Source organism: Solanum pennellii, chromosome 1 (genome assembly GCF_001406875.1).
Source record: "Solanum pennellii chromosome 1, SPENNV200".
NCBI classification, from domain to species: domain Eukaryota; kingdom Viridiplantae; phylum Streptophyta; class Magnoliopsida; order Solanales; family Solanaceae; genus Solanum; species Solanum pennellii.
This window is the reverse complement of record NC_028637.1, coordinates 98,817,872-98,829,729: the sequence shown is the minus strand read 5'-3', so window position 1 is coordinate 98,829,729 and position 11,858 is coordinate 98,817,872. Positions and strand designations below refer to the sequence as shown.

Here is an 11,858-nt window from a genome sequence, read left to right as displayed (position 1 = left end):
GGTGGGTGGGGAATCTGGGGCTGAAAAGAGGAGGAAAAAGGTGAGACTCGGCTGAAGAAGAATATGAAGAGAGAAAGGGTTGTGGCTGCGATAGGTTGAGTTGATTGAAGAAGGAGTTTTTGATTATTTTTTGGAAAAGTGGTGTGGGAAAGAAGATAGATTCTTTTCTTTTTATTTTTTTAATTATATAATTTTAATAATTTAAAACTTAAAATTCAAAGTTTAAAAAATGATGCTCACTCGCCTTAAATGCGTGTGGTCACACTCTCTCGCCAAGTCAGTTATTTTAATGTTACATAAGCATGATTAATGGTTAAAGGGATTTAATATATTGTGTTTTATTTAGTTTAGGGGTCCAGATGACAAAGAGGTAAGTAGAAGGGTTCAAAATACAAATGAGCGTGACCCCAAGTACGTGCCCCCAGGCACTTCCACCCCATCCCGAGCTGCACGTGCTACCAGAGCCACACCCAAAAAGGTGGCGTCCGGCGTAGCCATTCTGCCTATAATTTATATATTTTAAAGATAAATTAAAAATAACCATATTAACATCAGTTATTTGTTATTACTTTATTTAATAATCTCTCCCAACGGATTGAAATTTGATGTATATGATAAGAAATAGCTCAACAAGAACTATCAGTTAAAGTGTGGGATTAATTAATCAAAGTATATGATATATATAAATGGACCTACCTATAAAACAAAAGAAAATTTATTTATGAAGTAAAAAAGCGAAAGTTAGCAACTAACAAGTTAATAACATTAATGAAGAAATAGCAGAATAAAAATAAAATGTTCGTATTTGTAACTTCTTTATTTTATTGATATAACATAGAAATTAGAAATCAAAAGAAAAAAGAAAAAAAATGTAGGTTTTTCGTTCCTAGAAGATTCTCTATTTTTATTTTAAATAAATTTAAAATTATAATTTAGATTAACTTTTTTGTTAATGGTAATCAAGACTCAAAAATCATTATACACATATACTCAACAATAAAAGAGAGTGAAATTCAAAAATACACTTAATTAAGCAGTGCACGTAATGTTAAACTACAAATTAGTTTACATATTTTCGGTAGAATTGCTTGTTGGTTTCTAGTCTCAGTTCGCAAATTACTATTTCCTATGTATGAGAAGTCCCTACAGGAAAAAATTGTGTGAATAATACAAAAATATTCAATTCGTTCGAAAATTAAGAATCTGTATTTTTAGATTTGTAAATCCATGATAAGATTCTATCTTGTACTAGAGTAATCATATTTATTGTACACTTAACTAGCTTAGTGTAGATTAAGAGATTTACTTAATATGTATACATACCAACAAAAACGTTTCTAGGTATTATTATTTCAATTCATCGATTTTCAATCTTTAAATACTTTGAACCAATAACCAGCCTAATAAGATAAAGAAAGAGTATTTTTTTAGTGTCCATTTCCCAGACATGTATGGAACAGATTAATTCAATGTCAAAACACATCAGGGCAATGCAATATCTAATAAAACTAATATGAGTAGGTCAAACAGTGGATCCTATGAATCATATCAACAAGTTGATGCACGTACAGTGCTTAAATGTAGAGCCAGAGATGAATAATAGAGCAGAACAATTGATATCCAAGGTAGCAGGAAGAGATTAATAAACAAGAGTAAGCACTAATTGAAGATAGAAGTTGTAGTAATAATCTGAATAACTGCGGAATTCGGTGCCATAAAAAAATAAACTCAACAAAATATCTAACAAAAATGTCTGATAAAGCATTTGTCAAGGCAAACATAAAGGGGGTACTTGTCAAACTAATATCTTCAACATTGTGAAGCATGTGAACCAAATACAAAACTTGGCAGAGAATCTCACTAATCAAATTGCAGTGTATAGTATCACAGCAAGCTCCTAGTTCAATCTCTGGGCAGCTTCCTTGGCAAGAACTCTTTCCTTGGCCTTGGTTCTGGCCTGTGACTTAGAGCCCATGATACCACCACCCCACTTCTTCCTGTTCTCTTCATACTTGTCATTGAAGTTAGCCTGAAAAAGTTAACAAGTATCAAAAGCCATCCTAGAAGATTTACAGCAAAATGCAAACCAAACAAGCCTTTAAAAGAGTTATACCTTAATGGCCTCCAAAATTCTGCTGAACTCCATTTTGTCTTCATTCTTCACGGTTGTCAAACACAAGGCTGAAGCAGTTTTCTTATGCACAATCTGTGGACAGTCATCAATATCAGTACCTAAACTGTTGGGAAGCATTGACAATACAAACTAGGTATTACTCCTTACCGATCCTAAACGAGCTTTGCCCTTCACAATGCAGTAAGGAATTTCCATCTTTCTGCATAGCGCAGGAAGCCAGACAACCAACTCTATTGGGTCCACGTCATGAGCAATCACTACCAACTGAGCTTTGTTCTAAAGGACATCAATTGAAAAAGTTAGAAAGCTAAACAAACGTGCTTGAGTAAGTATAAGACAATTTGCAAGACCTAAACAAACCTGCTCAATAAGGTAAGTGATGTGCTTAAGCCCATACTTCACAACAATGGGTTTCTTTGTTTCAGGAGTTTTTCCTTCTGCTTCAGCTTGAGCCCTTTTGACAAGACGCTCCTTCTTTGCAGCTTTGTCCTCAGGCCTGTACTTAAGAAGCATCTTGAAAAGGGTTGTAGCTGCAAGTTCAAAGGGCAAAGAATTTGAATACATATTAGTGAAACAAAACACCTCATGCAAGTAAAACAATACAAAAGATGAGTTGAGAGCGGTTAGACAATACTATCAATTTTGGTCTACTAGAGAAATGGAAAGACATTATGGTTGTACACAGCAGCCACATTATAGAACCATCAAAACATAATAGTCGTATTGCTAAACTAATTCTAATTCTCCAAAATACGAAGACGAAGATTCCCTCGTGAATTCAAAAAGGAACAATAATAACTCAGTCAGCCAAATGGTTAATGGAACTATGAGATAAACCAACAACAGTTTCAGATCAGATGTGTGAGACCGGATATGTTATCCATATTGCTTAACCAGCAAAAGCCAAAGTATTTGCAAACTTTAACTGAGAAGTAACAAAATTGAAATCATATGAATCCATAAGCCAAGCACAACAACCACACATTCAATTGAAATTAATTACATTGTGAGGCATAGTTCATATTAGTTCAAACGCATATGGATACAAACATTATAGTTTCAAGTACAACACGTTATAGGAAGTAGCTGGACTAAATCAAAATCGACTGTAATGAATATATAGAGGCCACAGATTTAGCAGCAAATACAGAGGATCGGACATAGAATATTGATTGTATAATTATTCGAGAAGTTTAGAGCAACTAATTAACGAAAAACGCAGGTTAATAATAGTATACTGACCGGGGTTCTTGTCAAGGGTTTTGGTGAACTGGTTAAGAGCAGGAGGGACCTTCAATCGCATCTTGAGAATCCTCTTCTTCCTTTGCAGGACAACATTCCGAGGCCATCTTACATTCCTTGTTACATCTTTCTTCGGCGGCAGCGCCCCACCGATACCGAACTGCTTTGGCCGCTTCTCAAACAGTGGATTCACCGCTTTCGCCTTCTCCGGCTTCTTCTTTGCTGCTACTGCAACACCCTTCTTTGGAGCCTACAGAAGAAAAAAAAAGCACAAAACGTCAATACAAATTCCGAAAATGAATACTAAAGAGAAAATGTAACCATGGCTAGAGCATACCATTTTTTTCTCAAGATCTGATGAACAAACCCCAAGGGAGAAGAACACTCTGTTATACAGAAACTGATGATAAATGAGTTATTAGGGTTTATGATGTTTTTCGACGCTTCTTAACTGGGCCTAACCCAACTATTGTGAATTTGGGCCTGGACGGAGTTGACATTATTTAGACAATTGTTAGTCTACTTTATACGCTTGGCAAGGTATAGCCCAACATTAATTAACAATAAATAAATTAATGGGAAAAATTGTATATAATAGCAAACTAATAACCTAAAATAAATGGAATAGCTAGGGTTTGATTTAATTGTGCTCCATAGCAAACGTTAGCTAAAATTTGCCGGCGTATCTCTCCCAGAAATCTCGCTCGCCACTCTCCATTCTCGCTCGCCTCTCTCGCTTTATACACAGAAGTGTATAATTCTGTTTCTGTTTTGTATAAAGCGAGAGAAAATTGTATATACACATGCAAAAATATATATCTTCGTGTTATACACTTAATTATACAATTTACAAACATTTTACTTTAAATATTGCAGAGAAAAAGGCCAACGAATCATACAATTGCGAATTATATAATTGCAGTGAAATACAATTTTCTCTAGCTTTATACAACAGAAGTGTATATATTGTGTTTCTATTTTTGTATAAAGCGAGAGAAAAACATATATCTTCTTGCTATACACTTATAATTATGCAATATGCATACATTTTAATTCGATTCAACTGTATGCAAAGCAAATTATACAATTGCAGCGAAATAGGCCAGCGAATTATACAATTTAGGCCATCGAATTATACAATTGTATATGTATAGCGAATTATACAGTTTTATGTTTGCTATGGAGCGCAATTATGCAAATTTTGCTATAGCATACAAATATGAATTTTTTGTTTACTATATGTGAAAGTTGCCTATAAATAAATTGATAAATATTTAACCCAAAAAGGTAATATATTAATATTTCAATAGGATTTCTTTTCGCCATATAACCAATGACAATAAACAAGGAGATGTGGATAAAAAATTACATCTGTATTTTTTACTCCTGTAATGAAAAAATGGCAATTAAATTTCAATAAAATTCTCCAATCAAAAATTAATACGATGTATTCAAAATACAAATTGCAATACATATCGATAACGATCATCAAGATATCGATGGCATCTTTGATTATTTTGATTCATCAAAGGAGAATGAGATAGTAAAAAAAATAAGTGGATCATTCCATGAAAAGGGTGGCTATTATAACAAATATTCATTACAATGGATTCATTCAATTGATTTTAATTTTGTTAACTAATAAATCCAATTTTTTTTCCAATTATATAGTTGTTGATTGTGTGTAGGTAAAGTATTGAGAATTCATTCGATTAGTAGTTGTATACATTTAAATTTATGTTATCAATTACAATGTATACATATTGGAATTGACTAAGATGTGTATATTCATGTATACATAAATATATGAACAATCATACATACATAAAAGTATTAGGTATTCGTTCAATGCGTAGTTATATATAAAATAAAAAATAAAAAATAATTCAATGTAACCAATTAAAAAAAACTGGAATCAAAGCAGATGAAATGTTCACTTAATTGATTTGTAGTGTTTGGGCATATAAATTAAAATTTGAATATAAATTTATTTTTAAATATAAAATTACTTATTTATAATATATAAGTAACTAATAAAAAATAATATAGCAACCATCAACGATGATCCAAAAATCTACCACTTCCTATGTCATATTTTATTAGTCCAATATTTTAGAATACTTTTTTTATTTTTAATTATTTATTTGAACAGGTTAAGATTAGACAATTATCTTTTACTCTATATTTTACCCTTTATGATAATTACTAAATTCTCTATTTTTTTGTAATACTTAATATAGAAAAGACATATTAAGTAAAAATGGAAGAAAAAGGTTAAAAATATTCATCGATTTTATTTTATTAGTTAAATATATCCTCTCCGTGAAAATGAAGTACCCTTACCGTCTTTAAACTTGTCGCATATACCCCTCAGTTGGCTGAAAAATCTTAAATTAACAAAAATAACTCGATTTACTTAAATTAATCAATTTAAACCCGATCCTACCCACTAATCATTTATAAATATGCGTAAAAATTGATTTGTTACATATACAAATTTTGCTTTTATATAAACAGAAATTGAATTATATAAATTCAAAGCAAAATTTAAGAAACTACAGCCACAAATCAAAAATATCTAGAGCTATAACTATAATTTATAAAATATTCAAAATTATAGCTAAATTAAATACACTATTAATATTTGTCATTTCACGTAATTTTTACTTTATTTTGTTCCACCTCAACTACAAAGTCATAATTGTGATGACGACTCCTTTATTTTTCCTCTGCAATAAGAAAACACACAGTATATATACTACCTTAAATAGCCAAAAGTCTACACTCTACTGCAGATAATTTCCACCAGTTTCCCAAGGTCTAATTATTTGGCAGTGTCTTCAATATTTATTGAGTTAAGGCTCAAAAATATATAGTAATAGGGAACCAGGATGTTGAAGATTAGATATGGATGAACTTGCCAAAGTTGTTCAACAAACTTTTATAGAAAATTGAAGTTGCAGTACTGCTTTGGTTACACAATCTGCTTTGCAGACTTTATTTTGGATTTTAAAGTGATTAGGACATCGTGTAAAAATTTGTAATTATATATTATTTGTTTAATAAATTAAATAACAAAATCTATACTAAAAATATAGTATTATTATATAAAAATTAATATAAAAAAATATTAAAAATAAATCTCTCATAAACAAACGTTAGATGTTATTATGTTTTTTTATAAGAATATAGATTTCTATTTCCAAATTTTAATAAACTAAATGTTGAAAAAATTATATTTTTCTTTGAAAAAGTTGAAATTAATACTTCGATTTTCCTTTTGTAGAAAATCAATAAAAAACTCTAAAACACTTTGTTGTCCAATTTGATGCTATAAAAGCATGACAAATAGGATTTTTAGCAGAGCACCGATTAACAATTAGAAGATGAAATCGTATGCTATTACGAACATAGTCGTTGGATCTGTGGCAGCAGTTGTAGTTTTAATTTCGTGTTGTTTTTACCGAAAGAAGAAGAGTCCTCCACTGACTCCGACTGTGACCGGTGATTCTCCGGCTATTCCTCCGCGGCCGAAGCCGTTACCAGCGAATCGTCATGTTGAAAAGCGTGAAGGTTAATGCAACAATGAGAGATGGCGGAATAGTTATTCTAGATGTTGATACTGCAACAGTTGTCACGGCAGCTGAACTTATCAGCAGTCCTAAACTGTGAGGAACGTGCCTGAGCCTTACCTCTTTATACATTTCTGATTTGATAAGAGAATATTTATAATAATTTAATAAGGGAGCACAAAGTCTACCGTGGAAAATTTCTTTTCCAAGCTCTAATTATTTGGTATAATAATATTCTAATCTTCATTTGTATAGAAATTTAATTTAGCAAGTTGTACTGACTTTGTTGATGCTATAAAAGCATGACAAATTAGGATTTTTAGTACAGCACCAATTAACAAGTTAATTGAATTTTCGAAAGATGAAAGCATATGCAATTTTGGGTTGTTTTTGCCGAAAGAAAAAGAAGAGTCACCCAGTGACTTGGAATGTGACCGGTGGTTCTCCGNATTACTTTAAAATAACTTGAAAAATATTTCGAATATTATAAAAACTAATTTTTCAAATCGTTCAAAATTGATAAAATCAATTATTAATATATAATGTGGAGGTTCAAAATTGAAAGTCAACAAATACCTCCAACAGAGATAGAAAAAGGAAAGAAGCGAGAGAGAAAATTGACACGACTTTAATAAAATATATATTATTGTTATATATTGCTACAAATAATAATAATTAGAGAATATATTTAAAATAAGTAATTATATTTTAAAAAAGCTCCACCCAAAGTTACTAATCCTATTATACAGAAACCGATGAGAATGAGTTTTTAGGGTTTATGATGTGTTCGACGCCTATTTAACTGGGCCTAACCCAACTACATGTAAATTTGGGCCCGATGCAACTGAGATAATAGTTGCTGCATATAATTGACAACATATAACTCAAAGATTGATTATCAAATAATAGATTAAAAAAAATTTCAAATATAGCAAATATAAAAATCATATTTGTATGATATAGCTATACTTTGTGTTAATACTCTTCATATAAAATATGAATATGTATATTTCGCTATGCATATACACAAAAAAAACAGTTGTATGATTCACTATAAATATACAAAGAAGTCAGTTGTATAATTCGCTATACATATAAAAAAACAGTTGTATACAAAAGATCAATTGTATAATTTATGTATGTATAAAATGAGAAAGAGAGAAAGAAAAAAGAAAATTGGACAGCGGAATATTTGTATTGTAAATTATAAGTGTATAAGATAAAGATATATATACAATCTTGTATTGCTTTATATAAACAGAAACACTATTTATACATTTCGTTTTTGTTTGTACAAGCGAGAGAGGGCAGGGTGACGAGTGAGATCTGGGAGAGGGGAGAGAGAGGAACGAAAATATATGTATATATAAATCTTCTCTCAATTTATACAAACACAAACACATTTTATACATTTGTGTTTGTATAAAAGCGAGAGGGAGCAAGCGAGAAAGGGGGAGGTGGCGAGCAAGAGTTTGAGGGAAAGAGGCGACTGACAAATGGTTTGCTATAGGGTACAATCGAATCAAAGTGTGGTTATAGCATTTAATTTCATTTATTAGTTTGCCATTGTATACAATCTTCTCTAAGAAAATGACATATATTAGCCCAAAAGTTAGTACTCCCTCCGTTTAAAAAAAGTGACCTCATTTACTTTTCAGTCAGTTTAAAAAAGAATGATCTCTTTCTTCTCTTGGTAACATTCTAATTTCAGCTTGCCGCATGACATATTTAAAGCGAAAAGATTGAAGGACAATTTAGTACATTTGACATAACATCAATTTAGGACAACAAGATTAAAAAATATTCTGTCTTCTAAAATTTTGTGTCAAGTCAAACCATGTCACGTTTTTTGAAACAGAAGAGTATATAAATATTTTAATAGGATGTTTTTCACTGTGTAACTAACTGACAATAAATATGGTGAACTGGGTAAATTTTGTCATCATGTTTTTTTTACTCTTGTATTGATAAAAATAGGGATTCAATTTCCATAAAATTCCTCAATCGAAAATCAATACAACATATTCAAAATACAAATAACAATATAGATCAATAGCGATTATCAAGATATTAATGGCATCTTCGATTGTTTTGACTCATTATAGGAGAATAGGATAGTAATAATAGTGGATCATTCAATGAAATAGATGGCTATCATAACAAATATTCATTTCAATGTATTCATTCAGTTGCTTTCAATTTTGTGAACTAAAAAAAATCCAATTTTCTAAAATTGTATAATTGTCAATTGTGTAAAGTATCGAGTATTCAATATTTGATTTAGTAGTTATAGATAAAGTATCGAGTATTCAATAATTAAAATTCTATGTCACTAAATTTTAATGAAAAAACAATTAAATAGGTTGAATGACTTTCTGTGAAGTAATAGTTGAGTGACTTTGAGTTGAAAATGAAAGTTGAATGACATTCGACAATTAATAATTGAATGACCATCAAGATTATTCACTCTATCTATCTATTACATTTTAACTTGATAAGTTTTCACCTATCAAAGTTTTGTATTTAACTAATATTAGAAGAATGACACAAAGCTAAGTTAATTCTAAAAAAGATGGAACATAGAATAAAGGAGTAAGAACAAAAAAAATATGAGTTTAAAAAGAGTTAAACAACATAAATAATTTAAATTCTTAAATTTTAATATTTATTGCCTCTAAGCTCTAAATTTCTATTACATCAAAGAAAAGTTTTTCATGTGTAAATGGAAATCATGTGATGAAATTTTTTTCCTGAAAGATGAAATGAGACTTCTTTCTGGATGCTCGCCAAAATATAATGATCAATTTTTGAATGAACAATAATTATTCCTTCACTAACTTTTTATAGATGAAAAAAAATATCAACTAAAATTTTCAAGTTCCTTTTGTATGATTTTATCAAAATAATTTGTTATGTTATTAAAGAAGAGTTCAGAGTTAAAAGTACAATTTCTGTCATTTATCCATAAAATAGAATAACAACATTATAAGTTGTTTCAGGGTAGATTTTACGGTAGAAAAGGGAAACATAATATACAATATACTGTTAGAATACGCACGGGGGAGTCTATCGGATCGACTCAACTCAGGCCGTGGATTAGAAGAAAACGAAGTCAAACAATATGCGAAATCGATTCTACTAGGAATTCGTGAAGTCCATAATCGTGGATTCATACATTGCGATATCAAACCATCAAATGTTCTTCTGGTTGCTCACGCGGATACAGGAAAAGTTACAGCAAAGATTGCTGATTTTGGGGTTGCCCTACATCAGAGTCAATGTAAAACAACTAATGGACGACTAAGGGGAACCGTGTTATACATGGCACCGGAGGTGGTCCTAGAGGATAAATACGGACCCCAGGTTGATATTTGGAGTTTCGGTTGCACTGTCTTCGAAATGATTACAGGAAAACCAATATGGGAATTAGACGAATTGTGTATAATTAGGATGGAATCACCAGACTTACAAAACAGCAAATTGTCCAGATTAGCGGTGGATTTCTTGAGAAAATGTTTGGTTAGGGATCACCGAGCTCGATGGACGTCAGGTATGTTGCTCCAACACCCTTTTCTTTCTTCTTTCTTGTTGATCTTGTTTGTGTGTTTTTCCAGTTTTTCAAAGAAAAAGAGTGCTAGTCGTTGTTTAATTGAGAATATGGTATATAGCTTTCAGTAACGTGAATAGATTCTGAATGGAACCTTTTTCTGATTATTTTTTAAAATATATCTAAGTTTATTCTATACGTGGGTAGTGGATTCAGGTATTTCAACTTTTTTTTGTGTATCGGACAATCTGTTGGAGGTTATTACACACGCACTTTCTCAACACCAAGTCTATGTGATGTTTTAGTGCTGCACTTGTTAAGATTGCTATCATGGGTGTTGTAGAAGCCTACCCTACTTTACTACCTCCGCTACAGTCTGAAGGTTTTAGTTTTAGATTCAAAGTTACTATTGCCTCCTGATTGGATATAGAGTTGATACTATAGATCAATTATTGGCGAGGGAGAAAAATAACGCAATTAAAAGGACAAGCAATGAGCCATGAGCTTTCTAGGGTCAATGGAAATGCATTCGAGCTAAATACTAAATCTTTCAAAGTATATCACAACAGACGAAAATGAGCTTAATTATATCTATTCTATATGTGAATACTGTGCACCAATTGACCCGTTATGTCCCGTGTTGCGTATCCCCAGGTCCTAGTGAGTGAGCCGATTGGAGTCTCATGTGGACCTCCAACTAATTGAGGACTATATTTCTTCTGTTAAACTTCATCTTGGTTAGTTAACTGAAAGTCGAAGACTAACGCCTTTGAATGACTTTTTCAAAATGTCCACGCTCCCTTTCAGCTGGGGTTAGGTCATACCTAATTCTTGATAGTAATATACTCTTGCAGTACCCTTTCATTTCATTAGACTTGATCTTCTTCTCCCGTCACACCATCCCAAGACAGAGAGTTCGACAAATTTCAGTTGGTCTAGCCTAATCCAATGACTTGCTATAGAATATCTAAGATTTTAAAAAATAATTTGAAATATTCTTTCAATCGTTAATTCAATTATTCAAGGCGACGTGACTGTGCTAAAAAGGTGACTTGTGTCACGGACCTAGAGAATTTACTAAGACTCCGTGCGGTACTCGACAACTTACTCACGAATTTTTCACGATCTTGTAAGCTCAAGTAAGCCTTTGAGACTCGGAACGCTAAAAGATTGCAAAGAAAGGGAGATTGCAAAGAAAGGGAGATTGCAAGGGCAAAAGAGAACTTTAGAAGAAGGCTTGTATTACTACTTTGCTTGATTGTTGGATGGATGATTTACAAATGAGAGGCCCTCCTATTTATACTACATCCTAAGGGCCTAAATGTAAATAAAATTTACTCTACAAGTCCTTCTAATAGCTACA

General features: G+C 31.5%; 2 protein-coding genes across 2 annotated transcripts; one reads left to right on the top strand and one right to left on the bottom strand.

Annotated features, from left to right (window-relative positions):
- Positions 1 to 1,660: 1,660 nt before the first annotated feature.
- LOC107008087 (60S ribosomal protein L7a-2-like) lies at positions 1,661 to 3,782 on the bottom strand. Its single transcript, XM_015206994.2, has 6 exons — positions 3,714 to 3,782; positions 3,377 to 3,626; positions 2,495 to 2,664; positions 2,282 to 2,410; positions 2,114 to 2,206; positions 1,661 to 2,029 (listed from the first exon to the last, which is right to left on the bottom strand). Exons 1-6 carry the CDS (start codon positions 3,714 to 3,716, stop codon positions 1,898 to 1,900), a joined length of 777 nt encoding a protein of 258 aa, XP_015062480.1. The 5' UTR covers positions 3,717 to 3,782; the 3' UTR covers positions 1,661 to 1,897.
- A 2,980-nt stretch (positions 3,783 to 6,762) lies between these two features.
- On the top strand, positions 6,763 to 10,769 carry LOC107025363 (mitogen-activated protein kinase kinase kinase 17-like). Its single transcript, XM_015226158.2, has 2 exons — positions 6,763 to 6,949; positions 9,953 to 10,769. Exons 1-2 carry the CDS (start codon positions 6,763 to 6,765, stop codon positions 10,624 to 10,626), a joined length of 861 nt encoding a protein of 286 aa, XP_015081644.1. The 3' UTR covers positions 10,627 to 10,769.
- The last annotated feature ends 1,089 nt before the right edge of the window (positions 10,770 to 11,858 follow it).